This window comes from Sus scrofa, chromosome 2 (assembly GCF_000003025.6).
Source record: "Sus scrofa isolate TJ Tabasco breed Duroc chromosome 2, Sscrofa11.1, whole genome shotgun sequence".
Classification (NCBI taxonomy): domain Eukaryota; kingdom Metazoa; phylum Chordata; class Mammalia; order Artiodactyla; family Suidae; genus Sus; species Sus scrofa.
The window spans coordinates 4,594,328-4,613,451 of NC_010444.4; the positions used below are offsets into that span (position 1 = coordinate 4,594,328).

Genomic DNA, 19,124 nt, shown 5'->3' on the forward strand with positions numbered 1-19,124 from the left:
CACAACCCGTTCAGCATCGCCCTCCCTGTCAACCTCCATCCAGACCAAGCCACGGGGCACCGTCCCTGTGCCAGGCCCGCACTGACACCTGTGAGCAGACAGGCAGAAGAGCTGCCGAAACAGCCCCGCAAACCAGGTGGGTTGCCCGCAGTGTGGGGGCCAGACGCCCGAGATGAAGGTGCCGCTCTGAGGCTCTGGGGCGACGCCCCGCCTGGCCTCGGGCCAGCGCTCCCTGCCGCTCCTGGGCTTGCGGTCACCCCCTCCAATCGCCACCTCCGTCTCGCCGCGCCCTCCTCCCCGTGCATCGGCACCTGGGGGTCCCCTGCACGAGGTGCCCGTCACGGGGGTTAGGGCCCGTCCTGATCCAGCAGGACCACCCGCTTAGCTGGGTTACTTCTGCAAAGACCCAATTTCCAAATTAGGGTCCAGGGGGTGGGACTTCATGTCTTTTGAGGGGGACGCAATTCAAACCCCAACATGCGAGGAGCAGAGAGTGAGGGGACAGTTTCCATAGAAAGACAGGTTCCAGGGCGGGACCTCCAGACAGAAGGCACAGCAAGGGGCTGACCGACCACCGCCCCTCTCCCCGGGGTGAGGTGTGCGTGTCTGCTCTCAGCTTGGGGACCCCTGAGAGTCTGAGCTGTCACACAGGCTGCGAGCAGAACGCCAGGGGAGCTCGGAGTCCAGCCCCATGTGCAAGGAAGCCTCATGCAAATAGCAGGCCGTGCCCACAGTGGGAGCCTGGCTACACAACCCACGCGGCCACCCCAGCCTGTGCCAGCAGGAAACTCACGAGAACGGCTGCCACATTCTCTAGGGAGGACTCCAGCCTGCCCTCCAGTCTCTGGCAGGGGTCTGTGCGCTTTCCACGGGGGGCCTGACGGCAGATGCCCCGGGCGTGGCAGGCTGGCCACCTCCCAAAGCCTCAGCTCCACCACTGCAGCACGAAAGCCAGCCCAGATGGTGCCAATACAGAGGTGTGCGAACACGAGGCTGTGTGTGGACACGGAAACCGGACGGTCCTACCACTGTCCCGGGTCACAAGACCTCCTGCTCATGATTTTCTTTCAACCACGTAAAAACCACTCCTAGCCTGTGGCTGCCCCCACAGACAGGGAGCCATTTGGCCCGTGGGTGGGGGATTGCTAACTCTTGTATGGGAAATGTGACTTTTTCCAACATGAAAAGTCAATTTCTTGTTGTTGTTGTTGTTGGTTTTTTTGGTTTTTTTTGGCTGCACCTGAGGCATGTGGAAATTCCCAGGCCAGGGATCGAACTGGAGCCACAGCAGTGAGAACACTGGGTCCTTAACCTCTAGGCTACCAGGGAACTCCTAGAAATAAATTCTAAGGATAAGGAAACGACATCAGGAGGGAGAGTGGATGGAGAGGAACCCTCCGTTTCTCTGCTCCACTTTCCTGTAAACCCAACACGGCCCTAAAAAATAAAGTCTGTTAAGTTTTTAAAAGGAAAGTGAAGGAGTTCTCCTGGGGTGCGGCGGGTTAAGGATCTGGGGGTGTCGCTGTAGCAGCCTGGGTCGCTGCTGTGGCTCGGGTTCAATCCTTGGCCTGAGAACTTTCACACGCCGCGGGAGCGGCCAAAAGAAGAAGAGAAAAAATGAAGTTAAAAGGTATGTAAATCAAAAAGAAAACTCCTCAGACCCCAACAGTAAACAGGTAAAGACCACAAGCAAATTCGCAGAAGAAAAAAATACACCACCAGCAACCACGAGAAACAGGCACCTCTCGGTAACACGCTAGTGGCAGGGAGAGGCCACGGCCACCAGCTCCATCAGAAGACTCTTTCATGCTCAGCGTGGGGGCAGCATGTCCCCACCTCCCAGGGGACTGTCCCGGGTGCTCGCTTCCTAGACGGCAACACGGCTCAGAGACCCTGCAACCCGGTAACTTCCCCTCTGAGAAGCCAGCCCAAGGCAGCAGCTAGAAATGCACATGGGCTCCTGCTCACAGAGGGTCCCCGAGGTTTCGTGAAAACGGCAAAACCCAAACCCTGTCGCTAATCTCAAGATTCATAAATGACAGGGCTGGGGTCCTGGTCCCTCCTTACAGGGCACCCCACAGCAGGCTCTGGAGAAGGGCAGAGGCAGGAAAAGCCGGCTTAGGGTAAGGGGGCAAGGCAGCCGTATTTCTCTTTCTGACCTTGTCTGCAGAGCAGAAACAGACTCACAGACGTGGAGAGCAGACCTGTGGTTGCTGGGGCGGCGGAGGGGGAGTGGGATGGACGGGGAGTTTGGGGCTGGTAGGTGCAAAGGACTATATTTAGAATGGATAAGCAGGAGTAACGATCCTGACTCGTATCCATAAGGACATGAGTTCCATCCCTGGCCCTGCTCAGTGGGTTAAGGATCCGGCGTGGCCGTGAGCCGTGGTGTAGGTCGCAGATGCAGCTCAGATCTGGCGTTGCCGTGGCTGTGGTGTAGGCCGGCGGCTACAATTCTGATTTAACCCCTAGTCTGGGCATTTCCATATGCCATGGTTGCGGCCCTAAAAGGACCAAAAAAAAAAGGGATACGCAATGAGGTCCTTCTCTATAGCACAGGGAGCTACATCCAATCTCTCGTGATAGAACACGACGGAAGACGGCATGAGAAAAAGAATGTGTGCATGTGCGTGACTGGGCCACTGTGCTGCACAGCAGGAAGGGACACAACCTACAAATCAGCTACACTTTCATCCAAAACTTTTTCCAAAAAAAGGAAAGTCGGCTCTGATGTTGCACTTACAACGAGAACAAATCTCACAAACCGGGACGTGTGCTTCGACAAAAAGACGAGGAAGCACCTCAAGAGGTTAACAGCAGCGATCTCCGGGTGGCAAAATTATGGGTGCTTTTTGTTTTTGCCTCTGTTTTTCTTTTTTAATGATGTTTCCCCTTCTCCAGTGAAGATAAGTGTCACTTCATCACAAGGGAAAATGCAGGCTTCCGAAGACGGGTGCTGGGCTCATCCTTAGGTGAGTCTGGGAGGAGGGGGATCTGGACCCTGCGGACCCCCGGGGTCCTTCTCCCTGGGTGACGGGGGGCTGGGGAGCACCCTAGGCCTCCATCAAATTGCCACGCACGGTGATCTACTTGGCCTCCAGGTTCTGAGCCTTTTGGGAGGAAGAACAGCAGCAGGAGGAAAGGATGGAGCAGAAGCAGCCACAGCCCCCTGCGGCCCAGGAGGGCCCCGCGACAGTTACCCCGCGTGGGGACCTACCTAAAAGGGCCTCACGGTTAATCCCCTCCCTCCATACCCCAACGTGGGAAAAGGGGCAAAATAACAGCACATCCAGGGCACGGACCAGCCAAATCAACCCAGGTGAGAGAGGCAGGGCCCCTGAGCTCCCAGCCTCCAACCCAGCAGGCCGGTGGCCATCCCATCCGTCCCTCACGGAACCAACCACAGCTTCAAGGTCACAACCCCCAGGGAAGGACCAGCCCCCACGAGGATGCTCGCCCCCGAGGCCGGCACCACCCCCCGGACGGTTCTTCCTGCCAACTTCTTTTCCTGCTGAAGTCAGAAGCGAGACCAGCCTTCCCGCCGCCCTGAGGTGTCCTCAGCTGTGGTCCCAGCTCAAGGGGCTCCTTAGCCTGTCTCCCCCCTCGCAGCCCCCACAAGAGGCAGTGCCGACCTTGACCATGACCCAGGCTGCAGCCACAGGGCCAGAGCCTGGTCCCAGCACAGGCCACCGTCGTCCACACGGCAGTTCCTAAGGTCAGAAACAGCTTCGTGGTCTGCAGGCAGCTGGCTTATTTTGGTTCTTTAGCAATTGATTTTTTCCACCGCCCCCCCGGGGTAAGTGGTTGGACAAACACCGACCCCACAGCCCGGCACCCTGGCCCAGGAAACCACACGGAGTGACCACAGGGTCAAAAGCACAGAGGAAGTGGCTGGGCTGGGCGCTGGCTTGGCTGGAAACCTGAAGCCCAAGCAGCTGTCCACCCGCAGGGCCCGCCCCGGGCCGCCTGGCCAGCACTAGGGGAGGAGGCGGGGGGAGGGTGGGCTTACAGCCCCCCGGAACCGCCAGGCAGGCACCCCGCTTGGAGTCTGGGCCTGAGTGCACAGCTCTGAAATGGGGTGACCCCTCTGCCCTGAAGCCGGGGGGTGGCCAGAGAGTGACAGGGTCAGTGCCAGGCTTGGGACCCCCACCCCCCAGAGCCAGCCCCCTCCTGCCCTGTCCCCAGGCTCCTCACGTGGTCCTTCTGCCCCTCGCCACACAGGCAGCCCCACACAAAGTCACACCCGACTTTGGCTCCCAGCCCATTTCCTCACTGGGGGACCCTGAGCAAGCCACCTGGCCAGTCCCCTCACAGGTGGGACCTCGGTGTGGATAAGGCCCCCGGTGAGGCTGCAAGGGTCCCATGACAAAGCCGGTGAGCCCTGGGGCTCGAGGCCACCACCCCAGAGCCTGTCCCCTCCCAGGGGCACTGAACTCACGCACCCAAGGAGCCATCTCGGCAGGCTGGGCGAGGGTCGGGAGAGAGACCTACGAACAAAGCATGGTTGGCAGGGCAAAGTGGGCAGGCAGCCTGGTCCCCCGAAAAGCAGGAATGCGGGGAAGGGGCTGTCTAACAGCTGGTGACTTGCCTGCAGAAGGCTGTGTCCCACCTCTTCAGGCGGGTGGCTCAGTTCTTTAAAAAGCCCACACGGAGGGCCTTTCTGAGCCCAGGCGGACCACAGGTGTACCATAAGTGACCTTGGTGCCCGGCACGTGGGCGCTCCCGGGCCCAGGCGGTGCAGGCAGGGGTTGGCGCGGCCCCTGGGCCAGGCTGCCTAGGTTCCAGTCCTGTCTCTGCCCTGTCCCCTGTGGCCTTGAGTGCTGACTGTCCGTGCTTACAAAGCAGGCCGGTCCCAGACCCTCTCCCACAGCCCCCTGCAAGGAGCACAGGGCTCCGAAGTGTGCCTGCCCGGTGACCCCCGAGAAACACTAAGCTCGCCCAGCCTGCCCAGTGGTGGAGGCCAAACTCACAGAGTGGGCTGAGCTGTATGAAAACACTGCCTCTCTAGCTCAGAGGTGGTCAAGCACCCGCAGTTCTCACAGTTCAACTAAAGAGCACCCCACGTTACAATTTGTCAGGCACCTTCGGAGACCCGACCTTGACGGGCACTCCCAGGTCGACGAGGCAGGAAAGCACTGCATTTCATCGGGGCCACAGCCACATCAGGGAGGATCAAGGCCGGAGGCGGATGCTCAGATTCCCACCAGACCATGTCCCTGTGGCTGGCACGGAAGGGACCTGGGGCAGCCCCACTGGGCACAGTCACCAGAGTTGTTCCCGGTTCCAGGACGACAGCTCTGGCAGAGCAGATGCTCCTGAGGGCAACTAACCAGCTTTCCCAGCTCTCTTCTAGGCCTGACAGGGGTCCCGCGGGAAGGCAGAGTCCACCCGTCCCCCTTCCCCGTGGAGATGGGAACAGAGCGAAACACCTCCCGGCGGGGCTGGCGATGCTGAGTGGAGGCCTGAGCCCATGGGAAGGGGCTCCATGCCGTGGGCAGAGAGGCAGGGGCGCAGGTGGGCTGCCCGCGAGCTAGGAGTGGAAAGGAACCACCTGATTCTCTGCACTAATAAGCCTGCAGCCCAAGGGCTCGGCCCAGCACACCCAGGGCCAGGTGTGCTGGGTGCTGCTTCCAGAGAATTAGAAAAGTCACAAGGCACAAGGACCCCATCAGTGGGTCCTAGACAGGGAACCTGCAGCTGTCGCCAAAGTCTGAGAGGGCACCAGAGGGCAGGTGGCCAGGCGGGGCTGGCATGGCAAGGCCTTCCTCTGAGTGGCCCAGGGCGGGGAGGGGGGCGGTCCCCTGGGGCCTGGCCCCTGAGAGCCCAGGACTGGCCTCCAAAGATAAAGGGAGCCCTCTGAGCCCGCAGGTCAGTCCAAGGCCAGGCTGGAGCTGGGCTTGGCTGCGGGAACAAGGCGGACAGCGGGCAGGCTGGGAGGGACGGGGCTCGTGGGGGAGGGGGTGATTGCCGTCTAACTGCGGCCCGTGGACAAGGGCACCGAGGGGGCTGCCCAGGAGGCGCCGTGTCTTACGGCCCAGCCCCACGATGCCGGTGTTTTCTTTCTAAGAGTATGGCCTGCTCCCCTCTCCTCTTTCATTCGATTTAAAAGTCTTCAGACTCAGACACAAAAGCACACATGCTGTGTGGCTCCATTTCTCTGACGTTCCGGAACAGGCAAGACTAATCCGTGGTGAAGGGCGTCAGGACAGCGGCTGCCCTCGTGGAGGGGGAAGGGGGCCGCCACGGGCGCCGGGGGATTTTCTGGGTGGTGGGGCTGCTCTGTGTCTGGCGCGGGCCGGTGGTTATGCAGACGGGACACAACTGCCAGAGCTCCTCGAGACAAACCCTTCCATACACTCAGAAGCTGTGCTTTTTACCGTCTGCAAGTTGCACCTCAATTTCCCAAAAAAAAGAAAAAAAAAAAAAAAAGCAAGTTAGAGCTGGGGCCTGTGACACCGTTTCCTGGGACTGTGCAGTCTGATTTTCGTGCTATTAAAAATTCACGGTCCATGGCTGAGAACAGCAGCTGCCTTCTGTCTGCAGAGTCAACGCCAATCACAGCCCGGGCGGCGGCAGCCGCGGCCACAAGGGCCTCCTTTCTTTTGCCTCCGACCTACTTCCCTGATAAGTGACAAGACAGCCAGCCTGGGAACAAACGCACCCCTTATTCCTCGGCCCTGAGCCTCGGCTAATCCTCCCGGACAGACGGATGGATGCGAGGGGCCCAGTTGTCAGTCTGCTCGTCAGACCCGACAGCGGACGCCTCTGTTCCTCCCGCGGCCGCGGCCCCGCCGTCTTTTTGTTCCCTGGCCTCGCCAACATCTGTGAAAAGTCCCGGCCGAGGTGCGGCGGGCGGCCCCGTCAACCACCAGGCCCACGCCTCCCGCCCCCGTGTGCAGCCCCCTCTGCACAGGCCTGGGGGGGCAGCGGGGAACGCCCCAGTCCGGGCTGGCCACCCCCCGGGGGTGAGGCCACATGCCCTGGACCCGGGCCCCGGGTCATGTGCCCAGAAGCCCCCAGCGATGAGGAGGGCAGAGGGACAGAAGTCAGAAGAACAGGGCACGTCCCACAAAGGGCCGGCCCCCGGGACGGTGGGGGCGAGGGCAGCGACATTCCTCGGACGGCGGTGGGAACTCCCAAATACGGCCCCGCTACTGCTGTTTTTAGCCCATTCCACATAATTGGAAAAACATGGGGCAAACCAAAGCCAGCTGGGCACCTCCGCCTGCGCGGCCACGAGGGAGGGGGCAGGGAGGGGGCAGGGAGGCCGGCGCTGGACGGCCGGGCTCTGGGACGGCGGCCTGCTCGGCCCCCCTGGGGCTCACCCAGCCCCCAGCAGAGCCAGGGCTCAGGAGGGGTCAGTGGCCGAGACAGCCCTCCAGTCTCAGAACCTACAGGACCCTCGCTGGGGCCACTTTAGGAGGGGCTGGGGCACCAGGCACACGGCACCCTGGAGCCAGCAGGTATCACCCCACCCCCAGGGCCGTGGGACACGAGACGCCCCTCAGCCCAAAGGCAGGGAGTCAGTCCCAACTCTCCCATCCTGTCTGTGTGCCCCACCCCCAGAAGGTGTCAAGGACACACAGCCTCTACTTTGTCCCCCCCCCCCCCCGCCCCTGTCCCCAAGAGGGAAGTGCGCCAATCTCCCTACTTCACCGGCAAGGGAACTGCAGCTCGGAAGGCTCCCGTGACACCCCCACTTTGCTGGCGCCTGGCAGCACTCGGATCCAGCCCCCCCCACTCCATCCTCCACTCCTGGGGACCCTGCACCTCCCCGGGACGTCGCAGGCCCCCAGTTGCTGAGGTCCGAACATCACCCCATCTCAGCTCCTTCCTTGGGGAAGGCACTGACCCCTACACAGGGCTGACTCTCGTTTGCTCAAAGTCAGAAAGAAATGAGATTCACACACGTCACAAGGATTTCTTCAAAGTCAACCCCGCGAAGCATAAAAGGTCAGACACTTGGCCTGAGAGCCCCAGGAATCCGCAAGTCACGCCCGAGGCCCTGGCTTCAAATCTCAAGATGTTTCTGGCTGTGCCGGTGGTCGTTTCTGACTCGCTGCCCAGCAGCCTGCCTTGGGCACGTGTCCCGCGCAGAGGCAGCCCTCCACCTCCCACACCCTGTCCCTCACTGGGGGCTGAGGAACCTGGGCAGGACGTGAGGGGCTGGGTAATTCCGACACAGCCAGGCCCCTGCCCCCACACCCTCCCAGCCTTCACCTGACAGAAAGGAGAGCCAGGAGCCCCGTGCACCCGGGACACTCAGCAGCCGTGTGAGGAGGGCTTCCCACCCACCTGCGCCCCCTCCCAGCTCCTCCTGGCACCACCAGGCCTCCACATCTACTTCCGATTCCAAATGTCCAGGGAAGGACTGCTCTCCTGCCACCAAGGCAGGCTGCCTGCCTGCCTGGCTCAAGTTCAAGTTCAAATTCAAGCACAGCTCATGTTTTCTTGGGTAGCCAGGCTTTCCTCTCAACAATCCCATCCTATCATCATCCCTTTTTACAGTGGAGAAAACGGAAGCACAGAGAGGCTGAGTCCGTTTCCCAAGATCACACAGCCAGCCGGGATCTAAGCCAAGACAGCATAAGACACGAGTTCCTTTTGTGGCTTAGCGGGTTAAGGACACGACGTTATCTCTGAGGATGCAGGCTCGATCCCTGGCCTTGCGCAATGAGTTAAGGATTCGACATTGCTGCAAGCTTCTGTGTAGGTCACAGATGCAGCTCGGATCTGGTGTCGCCATGTCTGCGGCGCAGGCCGCGGCTGTAGCTGCTATTCAACCCCTGGCCCAGGAACTTCCACATGCTGCAAGTACAGCCATAAAAAGAGGAAAAAAAAAAAAAAATGAGAGTATACATGCAGACTGGACACAGAAAGCCATCACATGACTGAAAATCACTCTAAACTCTGGGTTGGCCTGAGACGAAATTTCCTCACCTCCCAAAAGTCTTTGGCAGGATCTCGACTGCTGACAAAGCTGTGTCACACATGGTGTCTCCTCTGGCACACCCATCCTGGAACAGTGGAAGTCCCACCAGCATCCTCTCCGTCCATTTCCGTCTTTCCGAAAGGCCTTCCCTCCAGCCCAGGGTCACCTCCTGAGCCCTCACTGTGTGGCCTTGGCTCTTCACCCTCACACCCCAGACCTCACTGATTCCATGGCCAAGCGGCGATCCCCGAGTGACCCAAAGGCGCCCTCTGCCAGCCCCTAACTCCATCCTCCCACCGGGCACGCCAGCCTCGGAAGACGCGCGCGGGCAGGACGCTGGCGGCCCTCCATGGGCGCTGCTGCCTTCCGGCCAGCGAGGCGCCTGCACCAGGACCGCAAAGCTCTGCCAGTGACATTCAGTAGGAATTAGTGTCTCCTGGTCTTCATTTCACTTGTGATGCCAGCTGCTGTCTCCAGGCAGCAGTCAAAAGGCACACTGCACGTGTAACTCCTATCCACCGGGATGCAAACCACACACCCGACGGACGGACGCTGCTGCCCGCGAAGAGGAAAACCGCTCCCACGCTCAGGCAATAGGACTAGAACCTTTTATTCTTTTGATGTTTAGGGCCATGCCCGCGGCATATGGACGTTTCCATGTGGGGTCACAGTGGAGCTGCAGCTGCCAGCCTATGCCACAGCCATGGCACTGCCAGATCCGAGCCGCCTCTGTGACCTGCCCCACAGCTCACGGCAATGCCAGATTCGAGCTGCCTCTGTGACCTGCACCACAGCTCAGGGCAATGCCAGATCCTTGCCCCACTGAGCGAGGCCAGCGGTTGAACCCTCATCCTCACGGATCCGAGATGGGTTCATAACCTGCTCAGCCACCGTGGGAACTCCCGGATCACAGCCTTTTAATCAAAGGTTTTTCTTTAACACAGTATTTTGCGGCAAGGAGTGGAAACTGGAGAGTGAGAGGCCCACGTCCAAAAGCCCCCAGTGAGGGCGTCACTTTTTGTCTGAGGTCCTTGCTGCAGTTCCATCTGACTCCCTGCGTCTCTCCCCCAAACAGACGGGAAGGCCCTCGGAGACAGAGGCAGTTCTGACTCACGCCCACGTCCCTCTGGAAGAAGAAACACCGAGTGATGCTGGGGAACCGCCTCGAGTTTCCAGAAAGCCGTCTTTGCTGGCACACCCCCGCGACGCTCTGAGAACCTTCTGGGTTTCGTCTCAACTGCGACTAAAGCTCTTCGAGACGTCTGTTCACCCTCTCCCGCCCCGGCTGGCCCTGGACCACTTGGACTTGGAAGGATCCAGGGCGGGAGGCAGCGGAGCCGCCACCATCCACCCAGAACCCACCAGCGCGTGACTGAGAAGCAGGGGGTGGGAACCCGCGCTGGAAACGCCGGAGCCGGGCAGGCACATTCTCACCCGGAGACGACGCGCGGCCCATCCCTCCTGCGTCTCTGTGAGCCGGGCCCTCCTTCTGACCTGACGCCCTAGAAGGGCATCTGGAGCAAAAGCAGAAGGCCGCAGGCTGGGCGTAAAGAAGTCCCCCGCACGCCTCTGTGCAGACCCCCTGCCCGGCCCCACACGCCCACCCAAGCAGGGGCCCCTCGGAATGACAACAAAAACGTTTTTCTTCTGCGCGCTTGGCATTCTCCAACAGTTATTTGTCAAAGTGTCCTTCTCAGCCTGGGGTGGGGGTGGGGGCACGGGGGGATGAAAACAGTGCTTACACAGACCAGCGAAGGTGGCCCCGAGCAGCTGAGTCTGCAGGCGGGCTGTCCTCCCTGAACGAGGCTGGGAACTGGGGATCAGCCCCCACCCCACCCACACTCCCACCCCACCCCTGCCCAACAGCTTCCGACAGGAAGGAGCGCCTTTGCTGCTAATCCCCCAGTTCCACCCAGGAGGTGTCAGTGTCAGCAGAGCATCCAGCCCCCTGGGGTTCGGCCTCCTCCAGGAAGCCCTCCCATGTACACTCCCCCTACTCCTTTCCCTGCAGTTAATGCCTGCACAGGGGCTACCATCTGCTCACAGAGCTCAACCCCAGGTGGCGTCCCCAGAGCTACCGGGGTATTCAGCAGAACAGCCTAGAACCTTTGCTGCTTCTAGGTGGAAAAGAAATCAGCCCTTCCCTGGGGGGATGGCAGGACCCTTGGACCACGCGGGCAAACCCAGCCCCTCGGGCCTGAGGAGGTGCCAATGACGGGAATGTGGGCATGGCTGCCGTATACTGTGCACCCACTAAGCACGGGGTCCCGGGCAGGGTGTGCCTGTGACACCCCGCCGTCTCACAGATGAGGCAGGGAGGCAGAGTGACAAGGCCCAGGCACCATCCACCCCACATGACCAAGAGCCCTCTGTCCCCCAGGGAACCTTCTGGAACCCCAGGCCTCTCCGACTGTGCAACCTCATGGGACCGTGCCTCTGGGCCCTATTAGGGTTCACACCCCGTCTCTGCCCTCACCCCCTTCCTGGAACTCTGACGCATGAAGGATCCCACGGGGGCCCCTTAACAAAAGTAGCTACACAAGGCCCCCATCGGGGCAGGCACCATCGCGTGATCCACCTTCAGGGGGGTAATGTCCATCCCCTACTCGTTCCCCAAACGTCCACAGGCAGCCTGGCTCCAGACACTCAGAGTGGCCAGAGTTGGTGACAACATGTGCATCCGGCCAGACCCCTCCCTCTCCCAGAATAGACACCGCCAACCGATCCAATGCACGGCTCGGCCAGACAGCACCCGTCAATGGCAGCAGCAGACACCGCATCCAGATCCCTCTAATTCCGGGGCCAGGCCCCGAGCCAGCCTCTCATGGCAGCACGACTTAGAAATTGCAAACACACAAAAAGAGCAGAAACGGCCAACAAGGGAAAGATGGTTCAAAGGGATGCTTACTTGATAAAATATTCCTCAGACACCAAAACGCTTGGTTTTGAAGCCTCAGACCTCTTGGAATTGCAAATGCTCCTGCAATAACGTCAAGTGAAATGTACAGACACAAACAGCAGAGAAAGAGACACCGAACCATTTGGACTACCTCTGGACTTCCCTTTAGTTTCTCCAAAACTCAAAGCAGATCTGGCCCATCACATGCAGGGACCACTGCAAAATGAAAACGCAGGGCCCCTGGTTCAAAACCGATGAAGCGTTTCAAGGACCCGCTCTGCCGTCCATCTCAGGTGGCCAGGCCCCCACGTCCCCTGTCCCTTATTCTCACCTCGGCCTCTCACCTGGGTCCTTCACTACCCGGATCCAAATCCCTCATAACTTATTCACTGGTGTGCCTGCTCCCCTCCTGTCGACCCCGCCCCCACGAGCACAGGTGCTGTGTGAAGGCCGGGGAAGTAGGCCCTTCTCCTTAACTGCTTTATGCTCAGCTCCCGGCACGCAACGAACACATGGGAATTACCTGGGGAACTTTGCAGGCTCCATATTTTCAGATTTCCCATCATAAACTCTTTTTTTTCATTTTTTGGCCGCCCTGCAGCATGAGGAATTCCCAAGTCAGGGATCCGTTCCGAGCTGCAGGTACAACCTGTGCTGCAGCTGCAGCAACACCCAATCCTTTAACCCACTGTGCCGGGCGGGGATCAAACCCGCATTCTGGTGCTGCAGAGACACCACCAATCCTGTTACACCACAGTGGGAACTCCAGCACGAGTGTTTTGCTTTCAACCTGTGCCCAAGTTCTGCTCATGCCTCCTGCCATCTGCCCCCAGGCCATCTGAGAAGCCCCTGCCTTCCCGTTCTTTCCCCCCAGTGGGACTGGCCCTGTCACCTCTCACTCCCCACCCTGCTCGCTGGCCAGGTCCAAGTCTGCCCAGCTGTGCTGGGCCCTGGACATCCCCAGGGACCGGCCATATCCTGGACACACGTCATTTCCAGGAGAGCACACCCTGAACCCGACACCTGGCCATAAAGGCCCCCAGGCAGCACCCCAGAGAAAGTGACATTTCATTAAAAATAATCGGAGCAAGAGGCCTGGAAGCAGCAAGTGCCCGAAAATTAAAGCGGAGAATAAAGAGGCAGAGAAATACCTGAGGCAAAGGCAATTACTGTGTGAGAGGGAAACCAGCTGAATGTGGTGCATCCGAAAGAAAACTCCCATTAAGAATGTGGTCTGGGAGCTCCTGTCGTGGCACAGTGGTTAATGAATCCGACTAGGAACCATGAGGTTGTGGGTTCGATCCCTGGCCCCGCTCAGCGAGTTAAGGAGCCTGCATCGCCATGAGCTGGGTATAGATCACAGACACAGCTCGGATCCTGCGTGGCTGTGGCGTAGGCTTGGTGGCTACAGCTCCGATTAGACCCCTAGCCTGGGAACTTCCATGTGCCGTGGGTGCGGCCCTAAAAAGACAAACAAAAAGAATGTTCTTAGGAGCTGCCATTGTGGCTCAGCCGGTTAAGAACCTGACGAGTATCCATGAGCATTCAAGTTCGATCCCTGGCCTCGCTCAGTGGGTTAAGGATCTGGCACTGCCAAAAGCTGCGGTGTAGGTCACAGATGTGGCTTAGATGTGGCTGTGGCTGTGGCGCAGGCTGGCAGCTGTGGCTCCGATATGACCCCTAGCCTGGGAACCTCCATATGCTATGGGTGCAGCCATTAAAAAAAAAAATAATGTGTTGGCAATCTAAGTTTTCACGGGGGGTTATCACGGCAGGGAGGCTCCACGGGAACGGGAGGCAAGGCTGAAAGTGAATTGCAAATTCCGCATCAAAGTGGAAATGCTTATGAAAAAGCAGAAAAGTAAAGGCGAGGGCTCCCCGAGGGTGTGCGGTACCGCGGCATCCGCGCATTTGAGAGGCGGGAGGAGGATGCCCGGCCAGGCGCCTGCCGCTTCTCGTTTTCCACCAGCGCTTGCGCTACAATCAACAGTCGCGGTTTCATAGCTCACGACAGCCAGCTTTTAGGGCGAGACCTGTCTGACACGACCTCGCTTCACAGATCAGAACCCGAGCTCCAGCCTGAGCTCCAGCAGAGCCCAGATCTGACCGCGAATCTGCCAGGCCGCCTGAAGAAAGCAGAGGATGGGTCCCCCCGCCACCACCACCGCCGGCGGCCACCCTCCCGCCAGCCGCTCCCCAGCTCACCTGCCTTGCACGTCTGGCCGTTGCCCTGCAGCTGCACGCCAGTGGGGCAGGCGCACGCGTAGTAAGGCTCCCTCGGGGACAGCAGGCACAGGTGGGAGCAGCCGCCGTTGTCCTCCTCACACCGGGTGTGGACTGCGGACAACAGGGCAGGTGGGAGAAGGTTCCAGAAAGGGCCCTGGACCCCTACACCCCGTGGGTCCCGTGTGGGCATCCTCGCTGCCCTGCCCCCTCCTCCCGACCTCCTACTGCAAGAAGCCCCATCTTCTTCAGAGCCACTCGAAGGACCCCGCCTTTGCGAAGGCTGCCCCCAGCCCCCTCGGCAGGACCCAGGACCTGCCAGTGCGGAAAAGGTGGGGCCCTGGATCAGAGAGGCCTGTCTCATCTTTGCGACCTGCTTGGACCCCACGGGCTCTATACGGATGCTTGTGGCCACACCTGGACACAGGTCCGAGCCTCTGGGTGCTGATGGCCACGCTCTTCATCCTCTGAAGCCCTTCCACAACCAACGTGCAACCGAAGGGACAAAGGCTCCTGGCATCCCCCTCCGCCCGGGGCAGGGAAGGGGTGGCACCCGTGAAACGCGAAGTATTATTAAAGCACCCGCGTTTAAGGACCACGATGTCCCCCCCAGACAACCACTCCAGAGAGCCCACCCCTGGACCCCACTCTTAAGTTCAAAGTTGGAACCGTCAATGACACTGGCCAGGAAGCACCAGCCCTCCCGCCGCCGTGGTCCCCATGCAAGAGCAAGGGGTAGGCCTCGGGAGCAGGTGAGTTCAAGGCCCCGCCCCTGCTGGCTGCCTTTCCACCAGGGACCAGTGCCACCACCCCATGGGGACTCCGGCGGAGAACTGTGACTCGGAGCAGATCTTTCATTCATAGACGTGTCACTTCCACGGGGCCTTGAAAACAGGGCACCTTCCTTGGGAATCCCTTTGCCACCCCGGGGCAGGGCCCTGCCTGGAGCACCCCCACACCAGCTCTGCAGAGGGGGCCTCTCCCATCACCCGGCCCCCCACCTGCCCTGCACTCTGCTCACACCTCCCTCCCCTCCAACAAGCACCCCCTTTTCTTCTCCCCTAGACCACAGGCTTCTGCTGGGGGAAGATCCCAGCCACCCTCCCCCTGCCCCCGGGCCCCACTTACAGTAAGGCTGCCGCTCGGGGCTGAGGACCTGAATGTCCATGGGCGAGTAGAGGGCGCTCAGAATCTCCTTCCTCTTCTCCCCAGTCCTCTTGTTACAGGCGTGGATGGAGCGGGTCTGCCAGTCCGTCCAGTACAGAGTGTCTCCAGAGAGCGTCAGGGCAAAGGGGTGCGTCAGGCTGCCCTCCACCACCTTCTGCCTGCAGGGGTCGGGGCGGAGGGAGGCGCCATCAGGGGGTCCCCACGGCGGCCCCAGTCCTGACGGCCTTCCCTCATCACAGCGATCGCCGCTGCCCAGGAGCTGGGAGGAAGCAGCGTGCGACCGGGCCGGAGCACCCCAAGAACCCTCTGCCAGGCTCGCAGGGCACCTTGCAGACCCAGCTGGCCTCCCGCCACCACCCCTGAGGGTGACGCGGGCGCCCCTGCACATCCAGCTGCCCCCCGTCCAACCTGTCGCTAGAGTGGTGACCACTGGGAGGGCGCCCCACGGAGAAGAAAGAAGGAAAGTGGCCGGAACGAAGCCACCGCTGGTCACAATGAGCTGGGGACACGCAGGCCTGTCCAGCCCTGACGCTTTAGCAACGTAATACAGATCGGACCACGTGTGCTTGCTCATTCCTATAATGCCAGTGATTTATATTCTCAAGGCAAATCACACTTGCACCACCATGCAAAAAAGCTATTCACTTCTGTGTGCTTATAAAACCCAGCAAATGAGAACTTGTTTTTAACAAGATTATGGAGGCTGGTGATAGAATCGTGATGTACGCAGCTGGTAGCATGTGATTCTCTCGTTGAAGGACCCTCGTCCCATGACAGGCTCCCAGAGGTGGGGGCCACAGTTGGGCAGTCACCACCATGTCCTCAGCCCCTGGCACAGCACCTCGGAGACAGTAACGCTCCAAAGGTGCTACGGAACAACAAACACACCCTCCTGGGCTTGCCTGATCGGACCCAACATTGCCTCTTTGGTGGATTTTTTTTTTTTTTCCGGCTTTTTAGGGCTGCACCTGCAGCATGTGGAGGTTCCCAGGCGAGGGGCTGAATCAGAGCTGCAGCTGCCAGCCTACGCCACAGCCACAGCGACGCAGGATGCGAGCCACGTCTGCCACCCATACCATAGCTCACGGCAATGCCAGATCCTCAGCCTACTGAGGAAGGCCAGGGATCGAACCCTCATCCGCATGGATCCCCGTCAGGTTCATTATCGCTCAGCCACAGCAGGAACTCCGCCTCTTTGTTTTTTTGGATGTCACTTTCTAAAACAATTTACTGAATACAAAGGATCGTAAGAGAATACTATGAACAACTGTGTGACAGCAAGCTTGAAAACCTGGCAAAAATGAATTTATTTGTAGAACCACACAATCTCCCAAGATTGAATCATAAAGAAACAGCAAATCTGAATAGACCAATAACTAGCAACAAAATTGAATCTGTAATCAAAAAACTCCCCCTAAACAAAAGTCCAGGTACAGACAGCTTCATAGGTAAATTCTACCAAACCTTTAAAGAAGAGTTAATACCTATCTTTCTCAAATTATTCCAAAATATGGAAGAAGAGTGATAGAATAGCTACTACCCAAAAGACAAGAAACAACAAGTGTTGGCAAGGATGTGGAGAAACGGGAACTCTCGTGCACAGTTGGTGGGGATGTAAGTTAGTGCAGCCACTATGGAAAAGAGTAAAAAAACTGGAAATAACCCTATGATCCAGCAATTCCATATCTGGGTATTTTTCCAAAGAAAATGAAAACACAAATTTGAAAAGATATATGTACCCCTATGTTCACTGCAGCATTACTGACAACAGCCAAGGTACGGAATCAACCTGGGGTCCACTGACAGATTAACTGAATGGCTACAGACAATGGAATATTACTTAGTCATAAAAAAGGACGAAGTCTTGTCATTTGCGGCAACCGGGATGGACCAGAGAGTGTTATGCTAAGTGAAAAAGTCAGACAGAGAAAGATACCATATGATTTCAATTATATCTAAAATCTAAAAAACAAAACAAAAGAGAAACAGACTCACAGATACAGAGAACAAACAGGTGGCTGCCAAAAGGGAGGGGGTAGGGAATCAGATGAAACACATGAAGGGGATCAGAGGTACAAACTTCCAGCTACAAGATAAATAAGTTACACATATTTTGTATGTCCACGTAGGAAATAGAGTCAATAATACTATAACAACTTTGTATGGTGATAGATGGTTAACTGCTCTTATTGTGATCATTTCATAATCGATACACTTGACACCTGAAACTAATATAATAATATTGTATGTTAATTATAACGCACTACAAAAAAATTTTTTAAGCCCAAACTTGCAGAGGACAGACTAGAGGTTGCCAGAGGTGGGGGATGGATGAAATGGGTGCAGAGGGTGAAAGGCACCAATTTCCAGTTGTAAGATAAAAAAAAAGTCCTGAGAATGTCATATACAGCATGGTGACTACAGTTAAAAATATTGTCTTGTATATTCAATTAATTTTTTATATTACTCAATAAATTTATTACACTTATAGTTGTACAATGATTATCACAACCTAATTTCATAGCATTTCCATCTCAAACCCTCAGTGCATCCCCTGCCCCACCAAACTGTGTCCTTTGGAAAGCATACTTTTTTCAAAGTCTGTGAGTCACTATCTGTTCTGCAAAGAAGTTCATTGTATCCTTTTTTCAGATTGTCTTGTGTATTTAAAAGTTGCCAGGAGTTCCCATCTGGGCTCAGCAGAAACGAATCTGACTAGCACCCATGAGGAGGCAGGTTTGATCCCTGGCCTCACTCAGTGGGTTAAGGATCCGGCGTTGCCTTATCGTAAACTGTGGTGCAGGTCGCAGATGCGGCTCGCATCTGGCGTTGCTGTGGCTGTGGTGTAGACCTGTGGCTACAGCTCCAATTTGACCCCTAGACTGGGAACCTCCATATGCTGCAGGTGCTGCCTTAAAAAAGTAATAACAGTTAAAAAATAAAAGTGGCCAAGAGAGTAGATCTTGAAAGTTCTCATCACCAGGGCAACAATTATAACCACGTACAGTGATGGATATCACCTCAATTTATTATGGTAACCGCTTCCCAATAGATACAGGCAACGAATCACGAAGCCACACGCCTAAAACTAACAGGATGCTATACGTCCATGATATCTCAAGCAAAACCCCCAAAATAAACAAACAAAAAAAGGTCTTGATGTGAAACTGAGGTAACACCAATGGACCACTTCCAAGTGAATAATCAGGGCTACGGTAGCCTGTTCGGAATGTTATGCAACCAGCAGCTCCCACTGTTTCCCAAACATTTCCACGTGTTTGGTGGACACCTTCGGGCCAGGGTGGATGGTCCTGCTATGGAGCTTCCTGTACAGGCATTTATTTCAATGCTCATTTTCAAGGCTTTGGAGGCAGAAGCCTAGGAGTGGAATTGCTGGATTCTACCATAATCCCACGTTTACACCCTGAGGAGCCACGAAACTGCTTCGCATAATGTCACGCAGAAGCCAGAGGCCCATCACGTCTTGGGCTGCTCCTCCTCCCTGGAGCCCTGCCTCGGCGGAAGGCCCCACGGGAAGCTAGTGCCAGTTCTCGGCTCGCCTCACCCCTGCTCTCAGGCCGCCCCTTCCCTCTGGGCGCAGCTCCGGCCATGCCCTCCCGTTCCATCCCGGACCGGACCTCGCCGAGCACCCAGCCTTCACGGAGCGCTTCCTGCGTCCAGACACCGTGCACCCACCTTTACAGGCATTGCTGCATCGGCCCCTGAGAAGTTCTCTAGGAAGTACAAGCACGGTCCCCAATTCACACTTGAGGCCCCAGGGCTCAGAGCAGTGAAGCAGCCGAGCCACAGTCCCCGGTGAGCGGGGCCAGGCAGGTCTGTCTGGCTCCAGCATGCACCCTCTTTCCCAGCAGCTCATGTGCCATCTGAACAGCCCTGGGCACT

At 57.8% G+C, this 19,124-nt stretch overlaps 1 protein-coding gene across 5 annotated transcripts in view; it reads right to left on the reverse strand.

The window, feature by feature from the left end:
• LRP5 (LDL receptor related protein 5) overlaps positions 1-19,124 on the reverse strand; it is a 120,277-nt gene that overhangs the window by 60,607 nt on the left and 40,546 nt on the right. For all 5 annotated transcript variants that reach the window (XM_021082719.1, XM_021082720.1, XM_021082721.1 and 2 more), the window contains exons 4-5: positions 15,183-15,379; positions 14,037-14,168 (exon numbers count right to left, since the gene is read on the reverse strand). In XM_021082719.1, the coding sequence (XP_020938378.1) occupies positions 14,037-14,168; positions 15,183-15,379 (329 nt within the window). The remainder of the gene's footprint in view (positions 1-14,036; positions 14,169-15,182; positions 15,380-19,124) is intronic.